This window comes from Antedon mediterranea, chromosome 11 (assembly GCF_964355755.1).
Source record: "Antedon mediterranea chromosome 11, ecAntMedi1.1, whole genome shotgun sequence".
NCBI lineage: Eukaryota > Metazoa > Echinodermata > Crinoidea > Comatulida > Antedonidae > Antedon > Antedon mediterranea.
Window position 1 is genome coordinate 18,804,076 of NC_092680.1, and position 27,118 is coordinate 18,831,193.

A 27,118-nucleotide genomic window follows, 5' to 3' on the forward strand; every position below is an offset into this window, starting at 1 on the left:
TTTATAACGCAAGTATTACGGTAACTTCTTTTAGTTTGTTACGATAACCGGTTCTGATTAAAAATACTAACGAGAGAGTCGACCACCACCCATAACCATTATTATTTATTTTCTTTATAAATTAACAATTACATTTTAGGCCTACTATGCGCAAGAACATTTTTTAATGAATGACAGTTATCAGTGTTTGAAGACTAACGTAAATCAAACCCTCGTAAAATGATATACTATTCGATTAAATAGTTAACGTTAAATAATATCAACAAATACAAACCAATTAAAGTAACTGTATAGCCACTAAATGCGTAATTTGATACATCATATAATTTAAGTGAGGCTCGTTCATGGTATTTCTTTATATAGTGTACAAGTTTTAAGGCTAAATGTTATAAATGGCGCGTTATTTTACATTATGAAACACGTTTGTGATACGTCAGTTGTTTGGACAAGGAGTTGCAATTCCTGGTTTGGATGCCACGCCTACTGACTATATAGGCCTACGTAAGAGGCGTAGGTTGGATGCTATCTGGAAAAACCTAATAAAAATTTCAACTATACAGACATTTAAATGGTACCTCCGGGGTTAAACCACTTTTTTCTAAAGGGCTACCGTAATAAGGGATTCCCAGTGCTGTATCATGTAAAGTTAGGTTGTTAAGGGTAAAGCTATGTCTACACTATCAAACTAGTTTGACTAAAAAAGTGTGATGTGTCCAAATATGGTGGTGATATATCACAACCATGTTCATATATGGGCACATCACATTTTTTTGTCACATAAAGTTTGATAGTGTAGACATAGCTTTAGATTCTCTAGATACATGTGAAACACATGTGATGTTGTATTACCTAATATTCCTATGATACTTCGGAAATAGATACAGTACCGAGAATCGGCTGTACAGTTATACACAGCCACGCTGAGAGCTATTGCTTTGAAATTTGTTAATGTTTTTTCAATATACTGCAATAAATAAATGTAATGTTCGTTTTATGTTTTAATTAACAATTTACTGTAGGTGTCCGAGGGAAGAGTTAAATTATTAATTTAACTCTTCCCTGGTTTAACTACAATAGAACTCGTATCATGGACGTATATGTTGGTCCATGCTCATATTAAGGACATCTTTGTGACCCTACAAAGTTGGGATGTCACCTGAATAGGGATGTATCCACACGGATAGGGTTACTTTACCACCTGTGTAGTTAGATCAGGAAAGAATGTTACTCTTCCCGTGTTAGATGCATTATGATTGAATTAAATTGAAGACAAAGCAATAAATTTGTTTGAATCAAATTGTCTGTCATAAACTATTTTATTATTCACCTTTAAATTAATTATTAACAAAAAAACTATTATTTTAAACATTTGTTTAAAATATGCATATACAACTAAGTCATGCTTTGGTTCAAATAATACTATGAACTAATACTGTTGCAATTATCAAAATTTAAAATTGATATTTATAAAAAAATACACTTGCACTATAAAAACGTTATCTTTGGTTTTAGGAAATCAAATGTAGTAATGTATTTGTACTATAAACAAACATATGGGCCACAGGGCCTACATAGGATAGATGGGATAAACAAACATATGGGCCACAGGGCCTACATAGGATAGATGGGATAAACAAACATATGGGCCACAGGGCCTACATAGGATAGATGGGATAAACAAACATATGGGCCACAGGGCCTACATAGGATAGATGGGATAAACAAACATATGGGCTACAGGGCCTACATAGGATAGATGGGATAAACAAACATATGGGCCACAGGGCCTACATAGGATAGATGGGATAAACAAACATATGGGCCACAGGGCCTACATAGGATAGATGGGATAAACAAACATATGGGCCACAGGGCCTACATAGGATAGATGGGATAAACAAACATATGGGCCACAGGGCCTACATAGGATAGATGGGATAAACAAACATATGGGCTACAGGGCCTACATAGGATAGATGGGATAAACAAACATATGGGCTACAGGGCCTACATAGGATAGATGGGATAAACAAACATATGGGCCACAGGGCCTACATAGGATAGATGGGATAAACAAACATATGGGCCACAGGGCCTACATAGGATAGATGGGATAAACAAACATATGGGCCACAGGGCCTACATAGGATAGATGGGATAAACAAACATATGGGCCACAGGGCCTACATAGGATAGATGGGATAAACAAACATATGGGCTACAGGGCCTACATAGGATAGATGGGATAAACAAACATATGGGCTACAGGGCCTACATAGGATAGATGGGATAAACAAACATATGGGCCACAGGGCCTACATAGGATAGATGGGATAAACAACAAAGAAATTAGTTATTAGCTTTCATTTACTTAATACTGTGTTTAAGGACACCATCATCCATCCCTTCTCAGAAATTGATATTAATGAAAAAATTGAGTGAACAATGCAAAATGAATTCAGCAATATTTTGTTATCCAATGCTACATCTTTTAAATAAAGACCACTTAAAAAGAAAGATGGTAAGATTATTGATAATAGACTCTTTAACAAATTAAAAAAAAAAACAGAAAAACCCCAAAATTATTAACTAAATATTAACACTTTATAATTAACATTGAAAACATTTTCACTCCTAATAAGAATATATTCCTTACTATTATTGACTGTAGAATTTATCGTTTGATTTATTTTTTTATGAATTGTTTGTATCCTATCCATTATAACTATTGTGTAAACTTGTATATAACAAACCAAATAATAATAATAATAATAATAGGCCAAACCTCTCAGTGTGACAGTTTTTACATTTTAAAGAAAATAACCAATGAAATAAATTGTTTAAAGAAACAAATAAACAGTAGTAAGATTACACTAAAGTAATTAATGTAAAATAAAAAATATGTTATAAAAATACAGTAAATTCCTTAAAATATCTGAACATATATCTGAAAGAAAAGGGTACAGTATTTGTTTACTTTGTTTGCCAGTCGTTGGAAAATTCTTTATTCTTTATTCTTTATTTCAAGCCAACAGTGTAAAACACCAATAACAGGTTGAAAATAAAATAACTAAACTATAAAATATAAGCCAATATAAATATATACAAAAATAAGTAGAGTTATTATAAATATGGTTACATTTGCATTTTAATTTATATTAATAATTATATTTCAAAAGTAAAGGTAATTTCAATTCTCAAAAGAAGACATCCTCCTCAAGTCCAAGGTATATGTGAGAGTTAATCTCTGTCCACACTATCAAACTAGTTTGTGACGTGCCCGTGGTAGTGATATTCTCAAATATGGTACTGATATGACATCGTCATGTCCATATACGGGCACATGACTTTGTCGCATAACATTTTAAGTGAGACAGAGCTTTAAACACATGTCTAATAAATAATGTTTCGAAAAACTAAAAAAGCTGTATACCATTTAAAAACAGTTTAATATAAATGTTTGTATTACTAGTAACATGCACACACATTAAAATATTAATTTTACAGTTGTTTACCAACCATAGTAAAATATAATAGTCAGTACAGTATGTACATTACAAAAGGTTAAAAAATATAGCTGTTATTTTCAAGCTAAGATAGCAACACATGCTGTACATACAGTATATAATTGTATTTGGTTTTGTATCTTAACAAATTCAAGTACCATTGAAAATAATTGGAATTTCTGTATAAAAAAAATATGTTTGTACTGTATATTACAAATACTTAAAGATCTTGGTAGTAGAAAACTTTTTTATTCCTAAAAACCGTTAAATATAAGTTAAAAACCAAATTTCTGAAACTTTGGTCAAAGTACATATTATCTAGCAAAATGTTTTATGACATAGATAAGATAAGCAAAAACAACAGATAAAAAAAAAGTCAATGGGCCGGGTCTAATCTACACTTGAAAGCTTTACCAAATGTTTGTTTGTGAACTGTTTTGTTTGATTTAGCAACAAAACTTAGCCAGTGTAGGCTAGGCTCAATAGATGATTAGTCCAAAGCTCTATCAACACTATCAAACTAGCTTTACAAAAAAAGTGTAATGTGCCCAAATATGGTAGTGATATGACATCATAGTGCCCATATATGGTCAAATCACATAAAGTTTGATAGTGTAGACAGAGCTTAAATCAGAGTCTACATTAGCAAACTAGAGCAAACTCCCACTTTGACAAGAAGTTTTCCAAAGTTTGCCAATTCAGAACAGTTGACAAACTTTAGAAAACTAAGGTTTATGAGCTCAGCAAATAACAGTCTTAAAGTTATGAGATTGAGCATACGGCTTTACAAAGAGTTTCATATTGTAGACAGAAAACTTCTACAAGCAGATTCCTTTTTACTGCGTGGTATTGTTGTGAGATCTACCACCCGACATGTGACAAACTTTGCTTAAAAGTCAATCCAGAATCCAAGGTTTGATTCCTTTTTACTGCGTGGTATTGTTGTGAGATCTACCACCCGACATGTGACAAACTTTGCTTAAAAGTCAATCCAGAATCCAAGGTTTGATTCTTCTTTACTGCATGGCATTGTTGTGAGATCCACTACCTGACATGTTACAAACTTTGCTTAAAAGTCAATCCAGAATCCAAGGTTTGATTCTTCTTTACTGCGTGGCATTGTTGTGAGATCTACTACCCGACATGTCACAAACTTTGCTTAAAAGTCAATCCAGAATCCAAGGTTTGATTCTTCTTTACTGCATGGCATTGTTGTGAGATCCACTACCTGACATATCACAAACTTTGCTTAAAAGTCAATCCAGAATCCAACGTTTGATTCTTCTTTACTGCGTGGCATTGTTGTGAGATCTACCACCCGACATGTCACAAACTTTGCTTAAAAGTCAATCCAGAATCCAAGGTTTGATTCTTCTTTACTGCGTGGCATTGTTGTGAGATCTACTACCTGACATGTCACAAACTTTGCTTAAAAGTCAATCCAGAATCTAAGGTTTGATTCCTCTTTACTGTGTGGCATTGATGTGAGATCCACTACCTGACATGTGACAAACTTTGCTTAAAAGTCAATCCGGAATCCAAGGTTGGATTGTTCTTTACTGCGTGGCATTGTTGTGAGATCTACTACCTGACATGTCACAAACTTTGCTTAAAAGTCAATCCAGAATCTAAGGTTTGATTCCTCTCTACTGCGCGGTATTGTTGTGAGATCTACTACCTGACATGTGACAAACGTTGCTTAAAAGTCAATCCAGAATCCAAGGTTTGATTCTTCTTTACTGCATGGCATTATTGTGAGATCTACCACCCGACATGTCACAAACTTTGCTTAAAAGTCAGTCCAGAATCCAAGGTTGGATTCTTCTTTACTGCATGGCATTGTTGTGAGATCTACTACCTGACATGTCACAAACTTTGCTTAAAAGTCAATCCAGAATCCAAGGTTTGATTCTTCTTTACTGCGTGGCATTGTTGTGAGATCTACTACCTGACATGTCACAAACTTTGCTTAAAAGTCAATCCAGAATCCAAGGTTTGATTCTTCTTTACTGCGTGGCATTGTTGTGAGATCTACTACCTGACATGTCACAAACTTTGCTTAAAAGTCAATCCAGAATCTAAGGTTTGATTCCTCTTTACTGTGTGGCATTGATGTGAGATCCACTACCTGACATGTGACAAACTTCGCTTAAAAGTCAATCCGGAATCCAAGGTTGGATTGTTCTTTACTGCGTGGCATTGTTGTGAGATCTACTACCTGACATGTCACAAACTTTGCTTAAAAGTCAATCCAGAATCTAAGGTTTGATTCCTCTCTACTGCGTGGCATTGTTGTGAGATCTACTACCTGACATGTGACAAACTTTGCTTAAAAGTCAATCCAGAATCCAAGGTTTGATTCTTCTTTACTGCGTGGCATTGTTGTGAGATCTACTACCCGACATGTCACAAACTTTGCTTAAAAGTCAGTCCAGAATCCAAGGTTGGATTCTTCTTTACTGCGTGGCATTGTTGTGAGATCTACTACCTGACATGTGACAAACTTTGCTTAAAAGTCAATCCAGAATCCAAGGTTGGATTCTTCTTTACTGCATGGCATTGTTGTGAGATCCACTACCTGACATGTGACAAACTTTGCTTAAAAGTCAATCCAGAATCCAAGGTTTGATTCCTCTTTACTGCATGGCATTGTTGTGAGATCTACTACCTGACATGTGACAAACTTTGCTTAAAAGTCAATCCAGAATCCAAGGTTGGATTCTTCTTTACTGCGTGGCATTGTTGTGAGATCCACTACCTGACATGTGACAAACTTTGCTTAAAAGTCAATCCAGAATCCAAGGTTTGATTCCTCTTTACTGCGTGGCATTGTTGTGAGATCTACTACTTGACATGTTACAAACTTTGCTTAAAAGTCAATCCAGAATCCAAGGTTTGATTCCTCTTTACTGCGTGGTATTGTTGTGAGATCCACTACCTGACATGTTACAAACTTTGCTTAAAAGTCAATCCAGAATCCAAGGTTTGATTCCTCTTTACTGCATGGTATTGTTGTGAGATCCACTACCTGACATGTCACAAACTTTGCTTAAAAGTCAATCCAGAATCCAAGGTTTGATTCCTCTTTACTGCGTGGTATTGTTGTGAGATCCACTACCTGACATGTTACAAACTTTGCTTAAAAGTCAATCCAGAATCCAAGGTTTGATTCCTCTTTACTGCGTGGCATTGTTGTGAGATCCACTACCTGACATGTTACAAACTTTGCTTAAAAGTCAATCCAGAATCCAAGGTTTGATTCTTCTTTACTGTGTGGCATTGTTGTGAGATCCACTACCTGACAGGTCACAAACTTTGTTTAAAAGTCAATCCAGAATCCAAGGTTTGATTCCTCTTTACTGCGTGGCATTGTTGTGAGATCCACTACCTGACATGTGACAGCTTCACAAGCTTTCTGAAAGTAACCAAGCAATAAATAATGTTTTTTTTCATCTGACCTAAAAATGAAATAACTAATAGAATCGAGAAAACTAATGGAATCAGGGAAAATAACAATAGAAGCAGTAGTCCAGTGTTAATAACTCTCTGACATCTCAAATAATATTATCTTGTTTTAGTTGAAGAATTGTAACTGGAGTCCCTACTTTAGGACACCCCAGAAAAAACCCTTATTAAGAAGAAACTTGGTGAAGTCCCATATATGCATTGGCTCTGTTTTGTACGCCTTGAGAAAAATCTGTGACAGAAGCCAGGATTTGAACAAATGACTCTAGGATTGTTAAACAAGCATGTTAAGCACCAAGCTACAGTACCATTAACACCAAGTTAGAATGGCACCATGTATGGGTTGCATAACCGCCATCTTAATAAACTAACCTCATTAAATGAATGGGTTTTGTGAATATGCCCTAATTGAAGCTTCCTGATATTGGTTCCTTTGGTTGAAGCTCCGATGCTCCTCCTACATAAAACACAAAATAAAAAAATTATTTATAATACAGCTCAACCCTATTCGAATTTGTTTGACACTTAGCAAGATAGATTAATAGAAAGATAAAACTTCCTACTTAGATAAAGCTGTTGGCAGTGAGAAATACAGTAACTAACATTTTTTTTTATTTAAGAAGAAGATATATGTTTGCTTGACATATAACATATCACAGCCCTACTACTCGCTATCATACTGTACTTAGACTTTTCTTTTATATTCCTTTGATTTTGTCCATACATAATATGACAAGCCATATGTGCCAAAATGTTTTTACCATATTAAGCCAAAATACTGTCTAGTAGCTAGACTATATATCATTACACTGTAGTATTCATTTCTTAATTATAAGATACATATTATGACTGGATATCATCTTTATTTTCACCAAGGCCAGAAGGCATGTTCTAAATACCAAACACATCATCACAATAGTTTCATTCAGATACAGTAGTTACAAATATTTACACTGCACAAATCAGAAAGAATCGTAAAACATTGCTCTCCCACGATATTTAGATTATAATTGTTTGAGTAAATGTATTGTATCACCAATGTTGCCTCATCACCTCTAGGGAAATAATAATAGACAGTTGAATGAACCTTATAAGGAACCCAAAACCAGTGCATTTATCTATTTAGTCAGCGCTTCAAAACTCTTGTTTTTGTGCTTCATAAATTCAAAGATACCTGCTTTAGGCCAGGTTTGTATAATGTAGTTTCAAACTTTTTCCGGTTATTTTGATACCTCATTGATACCTCAGATTTGTATGACCAACAGACTCACAAACTATCTCTCTCTTTTAATATAGATAACCATAATAACAATTATTACTGTATTTTTCTGGTATACAAGCCAGGGTGTGACACTGCCGATTATCACCTTTGATACAAAGCACAAAACTGAATATTGAAAACCAGACACTATGAGTTCAAAACCAAATACTCAAAAGACAAAAATAAGAGCCTAATATATTTCCTACTCTTTAAAATGCACCCACATTTTTGAAGAGTTTGATTGTATGTGATTTGTTTATTATATTCTTAAAGCTCTGTCTACACTGATGATAACTATCAAACTTTATGTGACAAATAAATGTGATGTGCCCATATATGGATATTATGATGTCATATCACTACCATATATGGGCACATCACATTTTTGTGGTCAAACTAGTTTGATAGTGTAGACAGAGCTTAAGAGCTGAATTTACATACAAGAAATACGGCTACATTTAATATCAAATAGGATTTTGATTTAAATTCTATATTATTGTTCTGTGATTAATTACCTTTAGCTACACAGCCCTATTGTATGCTATGAATTAAACACTGTTCTTTTCATCCCATAAATTAAACCTTACAAAGCTTGCACTAGGAGAGGATTTTATATTTAATGAATTTTAAAGGCATGATTTTCTATTTTAATATAACAAAAACAACATTAGTGGATTAACCATAATTATTAATACTATATTATAATTGAAAATATCAGTTAAGTTTGTAATAGAAGATATATATTTATATAATAAATGCTTTCCGTATTAGGTTGTTAGTTTTGTAATACATTTCTAGCTTTAGTTTGTGATATTAATAATTATTATTCAATGCATTTATTGTCAAGAAATAATAATATAATGTTATATTAGTCAGATGTTTGCCCTAACATAATTTTACTGAAAAACAAGGTACACAAGAGTTTGGCAAATTTAATGTAATACTAGTCCGCAGAAGTAAACAATTATCATCAATATGATGTTATATACATATTTATATGTTGTATTTATATTGCAACCAAGCAACCAACATTATAATACATATACCATGGAGCTATGCATACATTAAACATTTTACCACATGAAGTAGTTCAGAAAACGAGAAAAACAGTAAAATATTTTGTCTCAAGTCCTGACAACCAGAGCCATATACATAGTCATAAAGATAGCTTCTCAAAGTTTCTTATAGCATCATGCAAGAGCTATTAGGGAGCTTATGAATAATTTGCGAAGACCTAATACGTACGCATACTGTGTCTTGGACCCTAACATCCACCAAAACTGTGTCAAGGAAAATGAAACTAGTTCCTCGGTTGTCACAAATTAAAAGCTCCCTAATTTATGTTAGCAGAGTACACTTTTTGGATATCATAAATAATTCAAGTTTAAGAGTAAAACATTTTTGACAGTGCCATATATACTTGAAATGAAATTGAGTGCAAAAACAGGGATAGGCCAGTTAACATAAAATTTAACTGAGAATGTTATAATTTTGTGTTAAGTTAAATGTAAAATTAATTGTTAAAATTCTATTGGGTAAGTAACGTTGATAAATAAGGTGTCAAAGAGTATATCAAAAATAATATTTGAAAGAAGCAATTTAAATTAATCCTTTTACACTGCCAAGCTGAAAACATGTGTAACTCATTTTTTTTCACGTGTCAGAGAATGGCATGGCAACTTGCATAGATTTTCTTTCAATATTTGAAATACTGCGTCTCATACATTGACAGAGATCTCTAGTGCTGTTACTATAATTTATTTTAATGTTGCTAAACAAGTTTTAATATAATGATAATCTCACCAGGTATTTCAGTTACCTGGGTAATTATAGGCAATTCTGCATTTATACAAAGTGGTACATGACTCGAGTTACTCAATCACTGGCAGTGTAAAAGGGGTATTTAAGTAAGCATGATATATGCATTGTACAATAGATTTTAAATGCCTGTTCAGTTACTTTACTTGCCATACAAGCCATAGTCTGGCTGTTGATGTGACAATCGTAAAACTGGAAGTGTTGGCTCTTCTCTGTTAAAGGGTCTATGTATTAACAAATTTGATTTGTTAACAATTTTCTTTATACCAAAACTTTTGAATGCATATAACCTACCAGTAAGCACTGGGGCGTTCATGTTTGTTTAAGTTCAACTTCAATAAACTATGGTGGATTGAAAATTATTTCTTGATATCAATATCGAACTAATGATCTGTTAATTTATAGTAGTTAAGACTAATGTTTATTCATGCTATGTTAATTATTAAAAATTTAATGATATTCATCCATCCCATCATGCTTTAGCAACAAACAACTACAAAATAGCTGTTTTCATGGTATTTATTTTATACTGTACCAGTGCCGAGGAATTTAGAACTCTCAGATAATTTCTGATCTTATCCAATCTTAAGAAAATGTACAAAGCAAGAAGAAAAACTTGAGAATGAAATAATGAGCAGGAAGTTTGAAGGAAGTGATGATGACGATGACGATATAATGATACGATGATGATATAATGGGAGGATGATGATATAATGGTACGATGATGATATAATGATATGATGATGATATAATGATACGATGATATAATGATATGATGATGATATAATGATACGATGATGATATAATGGTACGATGATATAATGATATGATGATGATATAATGATACGATGATAATATAATGATATGATAATATAATGGTACGATGATATAATGATATGATGATGATATATGATATGATGATATAATGATACGATGATGATATGATGATATAATGGTACGATGATATAATGATATGATATAATGAGAGGATGATGATATAATGATACGATGATATAATGGTACGATGATATAATGATATGATGATATGATATGCTGTTGATATAATGATACAATGATGATGATATGATACGATGATGATATGATGACGATATGATACAATGATATGATACAATGATGACATGATACGATGATGATATAGTGATATGATGATATAGTGATATGATGATATAATGATACGATGATGATGATATAATGATATGATATAATGATACGATGATTATAATAATGATACGATGATGATATAATGATATGACGATGATATAATGAAAATAAGGTAAGAATAATAACAAAGATAATTTGATGGCGATGATGATAATAATGAGGATGATGATGACAATGATAAAAATAATATGAAAATAATTAGATAATGGTGATAATGATGATATGATATTGATGTTGATGACAAGTTATCATGTAGATTATGATGATAACAGGTTTATAATAATTTATAATAAAGAAGTCTAAAATAAAATTAATAATGACTTAATAAGCTTAAATAGTACGTGAAATACACACAAGTAAATTGAGGTAAACAAATAAATTGAGGTAAACAAATAAGATGTAATTCAGTTTTTTAAATATTAAACCTACCTTCTTGGTACTTTCTTGCCAGATTTTGATCCAATCTTTGAATACATTTTGGAACCTGAAAATGGTAGTGGCAAATTAGATTGCATGCATTAATAAAATAACATAATGATAATATTTGATATAAAAATGATATCTATTGAATTAATTCATTATCAATATCAATCAATTCATTCACTAATATATTCATTCAACATTCATTTTTTTAGTTGTTTAATCCGTAGATGCAAGTTTAATACAAGTCAGATTAGGGTTAACAAAGTAGTTGTTCATTCTATGAATTTAATCTTTATGCATAATTTTATTTAATCAGTGATCTTTGGCATGATAAAAATAAAATACTATGTCACTTTAGATGGTACATACACAACAGGCATATTCAATGTATTCAGAAGATCTTGATCTGTTAATGACAATTATTATGTTTAAACATGTACTGTCAACTTTCAACAACAAAAAAGGTTGAAAGAATAAGTTTTGAATATGACTAAGTCACTCTAAAATGTCTTTCCTTTATAAAAATGGAAAATGTAACCATATTTCTTATCTCTAAGGGACAATTTACACAGACAAGCGGTAACGGTAATAGAGATATAGCATTTATGTTATTCCTTTATGATCATTTCCACACAACGCAGTGCGGACGGGCTGTTTCTGTCCAGGATAGATACAGATTCTATGTGGGATTAGTTACACGGTTTTCCGCTTACTGTTATCGCTTGTCTGTGTAAATTGGCCTTAAGTAGTAGTTTGTATTTTTAATTATCCCCTTTTCACATTGCCTAGCAAACTCAATGGTGCACACCACACAAAACACAGGTGTATATGTAAACTTTGCTACGCAATGTAGAAAAGATTAAATACAAAATTGACACTTACTTATGGATGGAGTTGGATCAGAGAAGCTGTCCGTCTGTCCATATGATTTAACTCGTCTTCGTCCAACTTGCTTCTTTTCAGTTTCACTGTCTGTTTCTTCGCTAACGCCTCTTTGTATGTTCAGTTTATGGGTTGGGCTCAATGAAGCTGATCTCTTTTTCAAAATGACTGATTTTTTTGTTCGTCGTTTTGGTGGATCAGTCCTAAGATAATTTGAAAAGAAAGTTATTACTGATTGAACAGGGAAAGTTAATAAAGCTCTGTCTATACTATAAAACTAGTTGTGATTTGTCCAAATATTGTGGTGATATGCCCAAATATGGTAGTGATATGACATCATCATGTCCATATATGGGCACATCACATTTTCTTGTCACATAAATATTTGATAGTGTAGACAGAGCTTAATACATTTATAAAACAATACTCTTTTCTCACTCTATTCTCTTATATATAATGAAAAAAAGCTTTACTCACAGATTAAAAATAATTAATTAAAACACAATTTTTTATCTGCCCTGTATTTTTCAAATACCATTAAATCTTGGTTCCCACTTGCACACAATGCAACGTCGGCACAACGCTAGTGAGTTCACCAATCACAAGTGACATTTGTTATATTGTGATTGTTCAAATTAATTCTGTTGAACTTATATCCTTGGTTTACATCCAAGTGGGAACCACAAGTTAAAGTAAATCAATACATTCTTCATCATTATTGTAAACATTATTCACTAAATATATTTAAATCTTGAAAAGGAACTTAAGCTCTGTTTACACTATCAAACTAGTTTGACAAAAAAAGAGTGATGTTCCCAAATATGGTAGTAATATGCCTAAATATGGTAGTGATTTACTGGTTTGATAGTGTAGACAGAGCTTTAGGAATATCATACATACCTGGGATGATCTAGATTTGTGTAACTCTTACAGTTCGATGGTGTAAACAAAGGCTTCTGAACTTGAGGTATTCGCAAACCAGGAGACTGAAACATTAAGTTTAGATTAATTATTTAAAGCTATTTTGTTATATACAAACAGACACAATAAAAACAAACAGCAAAATGTAGCACAAAACATTGTCAGCTTTAAACACGAATCTAATACAGTAGGTACACCTCTATTAAGATGAAACTTTCCCACAGAACGAGAAGCAATGTATGTTTTAACACTACGGCCAACCCCTATTCTTGGGACACCCCTATTAAAGAATTTCAAGTGTGCCAAATAGTTGATTCAATCCCTATTAAGAGGACAATATTTTTTTTCCATCACAAAAATAATTATTATTACTATAATATCTTAATTAATTAAAAAATTTATATCATAAGAATTGTGATAATTTCTGTGGTTTGACGGTATTCAGGGATTATTCTAGGGGTACACCTATTCAGGGGACACGCTATAAAAGGAAAATTTAATGGATGGCAAAGTTGTCCCTTTAATAGGAGTTCTACTGTAAAATACTAATGAAAATGTTATGTAAAAAAAGAATGTTTACTGTACGATGATGTAATCAACATTGTCAATAAAAAGTAGAGCTATATTAAATGTTATCAGGTATCAATGGAAATGAAAAAGAAAAAATACATTATATCTCACAAAACTATGCACAAGAACAGAGTGATACAGTTTTATTATTCTGAGTATGACAATATAAGCTCAATGCTTTGCTGATTAACTACACAGTGTTTGTGCTGCTAGGCAAGGATTTTTAAAATGTTTATATGCATGCATATTTATATTTCTTCCAAATCCCTTTCTGCGACAAATTCTACTTCCTTTAGGTTTTTTCCTTAAGGGTGTAGCGCCTTATTAGGGAGCTTTAAATTTTCAACGACCGACCTAGGTCAGGTCAAACGATGGGTCATCAGCTGGACCTAGAAACCATCAAACCTGTGTTAAGGTAAGGAGCGAGAAAACATGTTTCAACATTCCTTCATATGCACAATGAACTAATATGAAACACTTTGGTCATCGTAAATTAAAAGCTCCCTCTCTTCGCACAAATATGTTTTCTGAGTGAAAAACAGGTTTTAACACAATGTACATTTAGTCTATGATGACATACTCCATGGCTGAAAATAAATTACCTGGAATTCTATCATCTGAAGAAGGCAGCAGAAAATAATAATTAAAACAGTAAAATTTGAAAGAATAGATTCTATAAAACTTAAATTCTTTCTATAATCTTAAACATAAACATTAATCAACTTTTTTTTCAACACTTTATAGTTAGGAAAACAAACATTTTAACTGCACAGAATAAACAATGAAAAAGTATTTTAAAAATTCTAAAGTGTAAGGTATGTGATTGTGTACATCTAAACTACTTAACTTAAGTAGTTTAAATATTTATTGAAAATAGATAAATTTATATAGAGAACTTCCGTTCTATGGTGTCAATTTTAAATAAAAGAATAAGAATAAGAGCTAGTAAATGTTTATTGGTAAACAGAGTAAATTAGTTTACAGTAGCTAGGTAGGGCTATTACAAACACATACTGTACTGATATAAGACTAGAGAATAATATAAGGGTGTACATTTACTATTGATGAAGTAACCACATAATAGGCGATTTCAGACAATGTGGTCTTTGATAATATAGTAGATTCGAAAATGTATGTTACGCCACCAAAGGCTGTAAGTAAACATGGGATCCATAAAACTAGATATATAATAGCTAAGGCATGTTTTGTTTACCATACTTAGGCATAGGAACATACAGTTTTAAAGAAAAAAAATGCATAGAAAAACATATATGTATTTCAGGTAATAAGGCATGTTTTGTTTACCATACTTAGGCATAGGAACATACAGTTTAAAAGAATGAAAAATGCACAGAAAAAACATATTATGTATTTCAGGTAATAAGGCATGTTTTGTTACCATACTTAGGCATAGAAACATACAGTTTTAAAGAGAAAAAAATGCATAGAAAAAACATATGTATTTCAGGTAATAAGGCATGTTTTGTTTACCATACTTAGGCATAGGAACATACAGTTTTAAAGAATGAAAAATGCACAGAAAAAACATATTATGTATTTCAGGGTACATACATACAATTTAGGTCTTACTGTATAATTAATGTATGTGAAACTAAAATGTAGTATTGTGTTATACACTCCATTGAATTCAATGCCAGGCACTGTGGTCAATAATAGTTTAAAAAGTACTATAGTTAATTTTTTCTTCCAAAAAACCTGACAATCAAAAAAATTATGCAGCATAAAATTATCTTTCAAATGTTCCAATATTTTCCTTTAAAATGCGTTTTGAAACCAGATATTTTTCACCAGCCTAAGGGTGTTCCGTTTTGAAATAATTGACTGCACTTTGTTTATTTAGTAATACACTGTGGGTAAACCAGACAGTACACAAATGATTCTATAAACTTATTATGTACAAACATAATACACAGAGGTGTGTATCGTGTATTTTAAAGTAACCTAGCAGGAGGTCTCAAGGCTCTATTGAATTCAATATATTAGACAGTATGGCCTAAGTTGTTTTAATTTATAAAAAAGTTTATTTGTTTATTTTGTGATGTCGGTAAAAACACAAATGATTTCCCAAATTTACACTGTATTTGCATAAGACCTGTTATAAGAAACCCCATAGGGCACACTTTATATTGAATTAATGTTTAAGTTAAAAAGTAAGTTAACCTTGTCTATGAGTAACAAAGAGTGCAAAGCAAAAGGTCCTCTTTTTCAGATAACATATTGCTATTGTGCAGATGATCTGCCTTTATTGACACAAGAACCAGTTTGCACAAGTATATTTAGAATCGCAGAATACTAACCGTACTATTTGATGGTTGCATTCAATTTAAACCATTACACTATGCACAAACTTAAATGAGCTTTTATTTAATTACATTGATAGACTGTGCAGCTATCGAGTTACAAAGTCATTCTGTGCACTCTCAGAAACATTTCATCATGCACTGGAATGACAGTTGATGACTCTATAGCTGCATTAGTCTAGTGGCGCTTCGTGAGAGGTCTAATACCACTATTATTAACCATATGTGAATCCAAACCTTGTGTGTACAATGATTATATTTGTTTATAATAATATGCGCAGACGTTTGTGCCTCCTCTGTTATTAAGGATTATTTCTTATTTGTCATTGATACAAAAACATATCAAGAACAAATACTATTCCCTTTACTAACCAATTAAAAGAAATTGTTACCGAGAAATATATAAATAAAAATGAATTATTAATGAGGTGCCAAGCTTAACTTACCGTTGTCGAGAGCTGCATAGGCACTCGGCCGACTGGTTCGTTCCTGTCAGCAATTTGTGGCATCGTACTTGTGTTAGGTGGTGAAAAGCACTGATTGAGTGATGTGTAAGGATAAGACACACATGGAATTGATTAGTGAAAAATGAGAAAAAAATGACTAAAGCAAAAACTTAAGCCACAATCGCACCGGGCTTGTTTTAGTAAAAATCGTAACACTCGTGAGAGGGTGTGTGGTGCAGTGTGTTGGACATTGGATTATTGATCGTACTTGATTGTATCCTTAGGCAAGACACTTTACTTACATTGGCCTCTCTCCACCCTGCTGTATAAAATGGGTACCTGGTTAGATCAAGACACAACTTTGCGCGGATTACAAGCTGAATTATGGGAGTATGCTTCCATACGTGTTTGATCCAAAAAATGTAAATGCTACGTAAAGCACCTTTGAGCATGATTATTCATAAAAAGGGCACTACATAAATGTGGTAATTAATATTATTATTAACAAGACCCCACAAAGGGAAGTCATACCATTGTCAATACACACTTTCTTGGCTTGGTGAGATTTTCCAGTCATGGTAAGACTTTCAAACCGTAAAAACAAAAAGCACTCGATAAGTTCCATCGAGTGTTAGCATTGGTACTGGATATTTTGGCCACACAATTTTAAGTAGGCAAGCAGGACTCAGCGAAACTTATTGTGCTGCTCAGTAAATCAGGGAAAGTTACAGGGCTGTTCGCATGGTAATTATCGTAAAACTATGAGGTTGGTAAGTATTACCAAACAAAGTCCAGTGCAGTTATGGCTTTAGGAAGGCAAGGAATGAAAGAATGTCAGACAACAGAAAGGTACTATTGTTAAGGTGTACAAAATTCTCCACATCAATTCTCCATATCTTTCAGAATAGAGAATGTGGTGCCACTGTGCATTGGTCATCAAAGCAATTATCGTATAAACTGATGAGTGTGCTGATGGTATGACCTGCAGTGACCTTTACGAGCATGAGCAACGTTTATGCTCACTAAGCACTGGGATATGGATATTTGATGTACAAAGCTATTATATCATAATACAGATTTCTCTTCATTTCAACTGCATTTTATTAGGCTCTGTTTACACAATCAAACTAGTTTGACAAAAAATGTGTGATGTGTCCAAATATGGTAGTGATATGATAGTAATATGACATCCTCGTGTCCATATATGGGCACATCACATGTTTGTTGCCACATATAGTTTGATAGTGTAGACAGAGCTTTAGAGAGTTATTCAAAGCACCACAGGGTGAATGACATATGCATACATTAGACAAATTGATAGAATTCATATATTTTAATGTGGATGTTTCCAACAAGTAGTGCAGAAGTTTATAATAAAGAAACATAACAGAGATCTGTATTATAATACCTGAAAAGGTTAGTATTTAAAAAAATCTAATAGTAGTTACCAAATTTGGCTGTTTAAACGCTAAACTTCCCAAGTTATCAAGTGGTTTTCCTTCTGCATTCAATATGTTATTAGAATTTAGCGCTCCAACAGCCAGATGATCTGATTGACTACTGTTGCAGTTGTTTAATTGGTTGGAAGTTTCAGTTACGTTGTTGTCAGATAAGCTGCTAGTGGTGATTGTATTTGTCTTCTTTTTTCGATCTAACATCAAACGATAATCTAAATTATATGAAAAATAAATAATATATGATGAAAAATATGAAAACAACTTATAATAATTAATAAACAATGATAAAAAGTATCATGATAATTATGGTAATTGGGAAAGATCTACATTTTTTTTAATATTGAAATAAAAACATGGTACAATTTATTTGTTACTTTAGAATTAAAATTCTGTTTTGTTAATTAAAATAAGTGCAAAAATATACATATATATCATTCTCCAAAACTTATTTCTCTTTGGATCAACAAAAAAGAATATTATTTGTAAATTAATTATTTGAAACTAAATGAAATTATTTTTCAAGATTCTATTTTTTGTTATGTTCTTTTTTATCATAATACCTCTAACTGGAGCTAAAGTTCTCAGGTTGCCAGTTTTCTTCAGATTGTTAGAATTAGAATTGAAGCTGCCGGTTGAATTCCGTGCGAGATTACTAGACGTAAAGCTAAAACCACCAGAGATACTCTTAGATACACTTTTATGCTCCACATTGGAGAGCTTGTGTCGGTCCTGGAAGTTTGTTGTTGCTACTGTTGCCACAATACTATAAAAGTATAAAATGTAATAAAAAAAAAGATTTCAATTTGATCTTTAAAACTTTATGTGACAACAAAATGTGATGTGCTCATATAATGGACATGATGATGTCATTTCACAACCATATTTAAGCATAGCACTACTATATTTGGACACATCACGCTTTTTTGTCAAACTAGTTTGATAGTGTAGACAGAGCATAATACATATTTAGGGGATAAACAGGTTGTACACCTATTCAGTAAAGAAGTAAAAGACAAATTTCTATTTTAATTTTTTTTTTTTTTCAAACTCAAACACACCAATTTAGTTGTATCCAACTGCTATTCATCTTATTTTTAAGTGGTTTGGGACAATCTGCTGATTGTTTGGAAGACAACAAGCAGTTAAATGGAATGGTTTATTTTGGCTTTTTATAAGCGAAATTTTAGTTCATTATAATATAATCTGTTTTGAGTGAACAGCTTTATTAAAACCACAAAATGGCCCATTTAAAGTCTGGTTTTATTCATCTTTATCGTTTATGTTGTGTGATACAATACCTTGTTAATAATACAAGAAAATTTACAAGAGAATTTGAATTTAAGTTGTATTTAAATAAAGCTCAATTTAGCAATTCTGAAATTACACTTCAGGGAATAAGTTCATCGATAAACACTGTAGAATCAACAGCTTATTTGTTTTTATGTAAATCAAGAAAAAAGAAGGTACAATGCAAGTAAAAATTAATACTATTATTGTACCATTCAAATCAAAAGGAGTTGGGTAGTCGAGTGGTTAGGACACTTGACTGTCTGGTCATACAGAGAGACCTGGGTTAAATTTCCGATAACTCCCAGTCTACTCAGCTGCAAGTACCTGGTTCAAAATACTAGGGAGGATAAGGCGGCGTGGAAAGGAATTGGCCACCCTCCACATAATGCCAAGGCTTAAGTGAAATGAGCTCCTAACAGCTCATTACCCTATGTGCAGAATTGATAAACGGGAGATTTACCTATATTATATTCAAATAATTATATTAAAAATACTTTAATTATAATATCAAGTGTTATCTTACCCAGATGTTTTTGATATGACACGGTTCATTTTTTTAGGCAGTGATGGTGCACCTCGTGAGCTGCGTAAATACTTTTGTACCCATGTGCGCATACCATGTACGCTTTGGTATTCTGTAGAAGCTAGTCTTGACCAGGGATTTGTGTCAGTCATATCAAGTGCTGATAATGCCACTGCTTTGCCAACCTGTAGTACATTGTAGTTTATTAAATATTATTCTAATTTCTAGTTTTAACTTTGAGAAATCTTGAGCTTAATGAGGCACAAGGTAAATTTATTTTAATTTATTATTATCCACTAACCAAACACGAACAAAATATGTATTATGTCTTATTTTGTTCTTGCTAAAGTAAAAAAAAAAAAATATTTCTGGCTTTAGTTAAGACAAAGTACCAAGTAGGGTGAAGCCAAACTTATTTATGTGTTTTATACTTTGGGGTATCTTTCAATACGTTTCCTACTCAGTTACTAATTTTACATTTTATTATTCATAAATAAACATAACAATTAGGACAAACGCTATGTATGGTATCATATATTCTTGCACACCGTCTAAACTTTTCCTTTTATGTTGTCTTTTATGAACTGTACATACAAAGAAACAGGTTTGATTTTAATCATGAATTATAGTCAACAAAATTCTCAAAATGTTTACAAAAAGCTGAGCGTGTAATAGTACCTTCAATCATTATATGTGATATGAAATCAACCAATTAAATTGCAAGAATTTTTTTGTTATTTTTTAAGCACTATACAGTACATTTTCCTACCTCTTCAAAATGAGCAATGGTATATTTAGGTGGAAAGCCAGCTACCGGTGGTGGGGTAGCTCGGCCATTGTCGCATGAAGCGGGTGAAATTGAATTCATAAAGCGTCCACAGTTGTAATTGCACTCTAGTGTATAGCTGAAATTTAAAAATGTTAAATTAAGTACTGAAAGAAATACAAAACATTTTTTCAGCCGTAATCTCTTCAGGGTAATTTGTTTCTCAACACACTTAGCATGTTAACACCATAGCTACTAAAAATGTGATCAGTCATATGTAGAATCTACTAATCCCTTTTTGTAAGTGTAAAATTTAGGCCTAGTCGCATCATGAAATTACGTTTCTTGTCCACAGTATATAATCCACTTGTCTTATCATGAAAGCTATAAAAACAGGTACAGCTATGAAACAGGGTGACCAAAATTTGTTTTACCCAGTTTAATTTAAGTACTACTATTCTCTCAGCACTCACTACACTCGTCGATCCTATTTTCATCAACCTGCTGCTAAATCTGGGTACCTACATTTTTAGAAGAGAACCCAATCTGTTTGTAGCTGCAGTACATTTTGTTTACCTGTGTATTATTCCTGTTGCTTTATACATAGCGACTCTTCCGCTACCTTCTTTTGACATTCCATCTCGTTTATCTTTGGTGTACATATTCCTCTCGGAGAAATTACATCCATCAAAATCAAAATGGGCTGTGTTCATGGATACAAGCTTTGGGTATAGTAAATTTTCAACTTGTTTTTCTTCCTCCTCGAAATGATTACCATAAATAAAACAGCCACGTTTCGAGGCGTGGCCGTGTAGGTCAACATAAAATGCAATTCCGCTCTCATTTGGTGGTATAGAAAGTGCGGTATCTTCGTTATTTATATCATTAGTGATACTACTGGATTTGGCTACATCAATTTGTATATCAGTAGAACTGTGTTGGACATCAGATAAAATACTATCTGTGCTTATTGTTGGACTGGATATTGTGTCTAGCACACTTGAGGTTGTTTGGAGCGTTTCTTCTGACTTGACCCCGTTTAGCACCATATTAGTAGTTTCAACGGATTGTGAGATAGGGGTAGAGGTTGATGTTTCAAGATCAACAACCTCAGCAGTGTCTGGTATATTATTATGAGCACCTACAATAACATTTGGTGTGTTCATATCTGGACGGCATAATTCTGTAGCATCTTGTAAAACATTTAGTTTCTCAGTGTCTTTGGAATTGCACTGTTTATCTTTAATTATTGCATGTGGATCTTTTTTACATAAGCGTGAGTTCACATGGTGATGAATGAAAACAGACTTAGCTGCAAAGATTGTGGGATGCGTTTCAAAGTGTGGATCAGTGTAAACCCGGTTTAAGTTGACTCCTCGCTGATCTGTTCGGTAGTGGCCACGCATTACACCATCTGGGTTTAATAACGGGATAAGCTTGAAGACATATTGTTTACGTAGTTGTACGGCTCGTGGATCAGTTGGACGTAGAATGAAGTCTAGAAATCCATTAAATACAAAACTTGCAGGGGTTTCTCCAGGATGGACACGGCTACTTAGAAAGAAGACCTAGATAAAAGCAAACAAAAGTTACTGAACATGAAACAAATATGTCCCAGACATGCTAGGTCAGATGTTTGTTATGTGTTTAGGAGGTTAGGGCAGGTTTGGAGTATTCTACTTGTGCATCATATCTGGACAATTAAATCCTTGATAACATAACAACCCTTCACTCACTCTCTCCAGTCTCAAGCCCTGTCTACACTATCAAACTAGTTTGATAAAAAAAGTCTGATGTGCCTAAATATGGTAGTGATGTGCCCAAATATGGTAGTGATATGACATCATCGTGACCAAATATGAGCACATCAAATTTTTTTGTCACAAAAAGTTTGATAGTGTAGACAGAGATTTAGCTTCCTGATATTTTGTGTGCTCTTCCATTTCTCACTATAATAATAATAATTTATTTGGAGATTACACTTTTACAACAGTGGCACTCGACCAAATGGAAGGTGCATCCAAAAGAAATGTACAAAAAAAATAAACAACAAGATATAGAAAGTAACAATTACAAAAGATCATCACTAAAGATGCTATTTCTCCCAATTGTTTTCGATATGCTACTACCACTGTAGGCCTTTTTTGCAACTCATTTTCCTCAAACTTGAAACTTGGCATATCCACTGTTTACTATACTGTAGATGCTGATGCCTAAGGTTTTTTAAATAGCGTCTATTTTTTAAAGTCTCACAATATTCATTTTCTAGAGTTAGGATCTCTGAAAAGGTATTAAAAGCCATAGGTAGATCCTGCCCTACCCCTTAAACTTGAATGTCACCATGCAAACAATAGGAAATTAAGTTGTTATGGTTAATTTAAAATTGTTATGACCTGGGCTCTCCCTATTTAAAAAATCTTTGATCCGCCACTGAAAGTTGTGTATAAAATATTTACCCGCTTCTTTTCAAATACACAGGCGCGTGGTGTATGTATATCCGGAAACAAATTTGTTAACCTAGGCTCTCTTTTGTTTGTAATACCATGATGTGAAGTTATAGTAATCAGGTCTACTCGTAGCTTGTCCAGGCTGTGGCATAACAGTTCTCGATGGTAGTAGATATCATCTGGTAGGCTAAAAATATAAAACAGATTACTTTAAATAATGCAAAAGTTTCCAATGCCAAATGCTTCAACCTGCACACAGTACAGAGTTTGTAAGTTTGCATAGAAAAATCTTTCCACAGCTTAGTCTACACCTTCAAACTAGTTTGATCAAAAAAAAAGTGTTATGTGCCCAAATATGGTAGCAATATGCTTAAATATGGTAGTGATATGACATTATCATGTCCATATATATGGGCACATCACATTTTTATATTATTATATTATATAAAATGTAATAGCGTTGACAGAGCTTATGACTAAGGAAGAAAATAGATTTGGTGGAGGCATTTAAATGCTACACTCAAATTTTATTTCTCTTCCACAAAGAGAAGGCTTCAGAGGCCATTCAATTAACATTTATAAAAGGTAGGCAAGGATACACTATAATATCAAAATAATGACAAATATTTATAAAAGTGAAATAACTCACTTTTTATTCACTGGTTGTTTACTAAACCGACACTCAATTGCTTCAAACTTCTGCTGGTATTCCGTGTATGAAAATGGATAACAAAACGCAAAGTAAACGCTTGAGAATCGGTGCTCAAAACGATACATAAATGATAAAATAAACTGACCATCAACATTCTATAAAAAAAATGACAATTTAAATATATATGTGTGATGATTCCTTTTTTAAATACCCAATTTTCATCTGTAAAGCCCTGTCTACACTATCAAACTTTATGCGACAAAAAATGTGATGTGACCATAATATGGACATGTCATACCTCATCCATACATCCCAATTTTTTTGTCAAGCTAAATGTCCCTGTTCAATCATTAATAACTTTAAAATTATCTTAGGACTGATCCACCAAAAAAATCAGTAATTTTGAAAAAGAGATCAGCTTCATTAAGTCCAACCCGTAAACTAAACATACAAAGAGGAGTTAGTTAAGAAACGGACAGTGAAACTGAAAAGAAGCAAGTGGGACGAAGACGAGTTAAATCATATTACTACCATATTTGGGAACAACACACTTTTTTTTCAAACTAGTTTGATATTGTAGCCAGATCTTAACAAATTGTTACGATGTCTTCTGGGTTACAATGCTTTCACACGCTTATTTGATACTGTGTATGTTGTGTAATCAACATGTAAAAAACTCATTAAAATAAAAAGACATGCAGGTACTGTAAGCATACTGCTGTTGTGTATTACATTGATGTTTTATCGACATAGCGAGGCCTGTAAAGATGACAAATATGCAATTGTACATTGATTTTATTTCAATTTTATTCGATACTGATGCCATCAAGGACAAATATCTGCATAAACAGACAAAACAATATAAATGCTGTAGATAAAAAAAAATTAAAAAATTACAATTATTTACAATTCAGTGTAATTATCGTCTTATAGAAAAGGGGCTAATATGAATTGCTGTATAGGTGAGAGAGAGGGAATGGTGAAGGATAGAGAGGTGGAATCGGAGATGAGAGGAATGTGATTTTTGTATGTGAATGTGGTATTATTAGTCATTATTTATACAATATTTTACCTCAAATGTTGGTCTTTCCCTGATACGCTCCCATTTTGGTTTCTGCGGAAGTACCTTAACCATGGGTGTCATGCCTTGGTTGTAGAGTTTCCCCTGCCGATTCATATTCATTATGTTTATCTTTATCAGCTTGTTCATTGGTCCTCCTTTCACAGCGAAATGGAACCATGACCTGTAAGAATAACAATTATAAATGTACTTGTATTAAAACAATGACAATCTTTGATTGAAGGCACTGTTTCAAATATTGCTATTCCAAAAGCATTGTGAATATATTAAATGCATACTTTTGAATGAGAACATATTAATGTATATTTCATCATTTAATATCAAATATTATTGCTATTCAAATACATGTATTAGTTAGATTGCATATTCAATGACAAACAACAATGCTTGGACATATTAATGCACTAAAATATTCTCTTGTTAAAGCATAAACAAACTAATTCCCTGATTATTGATCAAGCATTGCCACTGACCTTGCTATGTAAATAACAATACCCTTTTTAAAGTAGTTATATCAGCTGCTGCTTGTAAGGATTTTTTAGAGAGCTTTTATAACTTTCGTAAGTCCTTGATTGACACCGAAGTGTTTAAGGTGATGTCGTGAATAATGATGTCGTGAATAATGTTGCCGTAAAGCAGCAGCTGATATAAGCTACTTAAAAAATTGCAAAACGTTCGAGATTCCAACATGAACAATACAATTCATTGAAACAAAATGTTATTAAATTTGACCTTATGTAATGAATTTGATTAGGGTTTGGAGAATACTACAGATTCCAATTTAATATATTTCTTTGTTTTTTTCTACAAATGAATTATTTAATATTCACCTATTTCCATTTTCAAATTCTGTGCCTTCACAGTCAGGTGATGTCCATACTTTAAATTCGTAATCTGGAACTGGAGTAAGATCACCGATCCTAGAAATGATGGCAGTGTCTTCATCTTCATTTGACACTCGCTCCACACGAGCTAAATTTCCAGAATCAAACTTGGAGGTGAAGAGAAGTCCTCCAGATCGACACTCCATTTTTTCCTCTAATTGATGGTTATTAAAGAATGAATCAAAAACAAGAAGGTGATTGATGCTACATTTCCAGGATCTTTTCTCTCACTTCTCTTTCCTCCAATCTGTAAGATATTGCAAAGATTTCTTCTCAATAATAATAATGCACTGTCAATTGTATGACCCACTAGCTATACGACCCCCGGGAGAGGTGCGTCAATTGTCCAATAAGGTTTTTTGACGCACCCCTGCGTCAGTAATTATTTGTTAATGACGCACCCATAACACACCTCTCCCGGGGCTCGTATAGTATAGTGGGTCATACAATTGACAAGTGCATAAACATAGACTTGGAAGAGAGAGAGTGAAAATAACTTTGTTTTTGCCATATGTTCACCTCACTCAGCTCAGCAGGGATCCTCTCTAAATTAACCAACCATGCACTGTTAAGGTTGCAGAGTTTGACAGATGACCTCACACTTTTGCTCCACTCAATTAAAACATTTTTTATCTTGTGCGTGGATCTGTATTGTGTGCCTAAATACGAACACCCTGAATACTAGCCTAGACTACTACGAACGTAATTTCCTAGAGTCTACAGTATTACTTACGCCTTCACCCTCCTGTTAGAACTGTATGCTAGGCCTAAGCTAGGCCGATGGATGCTACACTAACAAAACAATGGACGGCGTCAAGGCCACGTCGAATGCTAGCAAGTCTTGTCAATAGAAAATGAAAAGAATGCGAATGCGGCCTAACAAAACAATACAAAAAATACGGGTTTAGGCGCTACTGCAATTTATAAATTACGTATGCATATAATCACGGTCAAAATGAGAAATTTTATCTCTACCTCCATAAATATTTCGGTTTTAAACTTGGTATTTTGACGAAAGAAATTTCAAGAGGCAATTTCAAGTTACTTGGTTAAAAAAAAACAGACTGCTATGGTTGCAGTCACTTGACCTAAATACTTGTTTTCAATTGGTCAATTTAGTAATCCACTAATCCATTCAATCATTTCTATTGGTTGATTACAAATAAAGTTGGTGTAGTTTTTTAGGATAGACTTTTTTATGCGTAATTTTAAATTTAATTGAT

At 32.9% G+C, this 27,118-nt stretch overlaps 1 protein-coding gene across 7 annotated transcripts; it reads right to left on the bottom strand.

The window, feature by feature from the left end:
- Positions 1-1,334: 1,334 nt before the first annotated feature.
- Positions 1,335-27,078, bottom strand: LOC140061944 (cytosolic carboxypeptidase-like protein 5). Of its 7 annotated transcripts, none has more exons than XR_011847450.1 (17): positions 26,629-27,078; positions 25,842-26,142; positions 25,003-25,174; positions 23,928-24,085; positions 23,288-23,465; positions 21,408-22,399; positions 20,835-20,970; positions 20,066-20,250; positions 18,813-19,015; positions 18,244-18,464; positions 16,796-16,885; positions 13,438-13,523; positions 12,538-12,740; positions 11,662-11,716; positions 7,344-7,428; positions 2,316-6,921; positions 1,335-1,567 (listed from the first exon to the last, which is right to left on the bottom strand). XR_011847450.1 is itself a non-coding variant. In XM_072107953.1 (17 exons), the coding sequence occupies exons 2-16, from the start codon at positions 26,039-26,041 to the stop codon at positions 7,348-7,350; spliced, it is 3,009 nt and encodes a 1,002-aa protein (XP_071964054.1). In that variant the 5' UTR covers positions 26,042-26,142; positions 26,629-27,078; the 3' UTR covers positions 6,838-6,921; positions 7,344-7,347. The 7 variants fall into 7 exon arrangements, 6 of the variants coding, with proteins under 6 accessions (XP_071964053.1, XP_071964056.1, XP_071964054.1 ...); XM_072107953.1 differs by lacking the exon at positions 1,335-1,567 and adding an exon at positions 10,586-10,634 and having other exon boundaries at positions 6,838-6,921; XM_072107954.1 differs by lacking the exon at positions 1,335-1,567 and adding an exon at positions 12,025-12,061 and having other exon boundaries at positions 6,838-6,921.
- Positions 27,079-27,118: the final 40 nt, after the last annotated feature.

Bases quoted from the DNA above. Each gene is read 5' to 3' on its own strand.
- LOC140061944 (XM_072107952.1), bottom strand. From the start codon at position 26,041: ATGGAGTGTCGATCTGGAGGACTTCTCTTCACCTCCAAGTTTGATTCT. The intron at 23,466-23,927 runs GTGAGTTATTTC...TTATATTTTTAG, and splicing joins AAACAACCAGTGAATAAAAA to CCTACCAGATGATATCTACT. The intron at 19,016-20,065 runs GTAAGATAACAC...ATACTTTTATAG, and splicing joins GTCATATCAAAAACATCTGG to TATTGTGGCAACAGTAGCAA.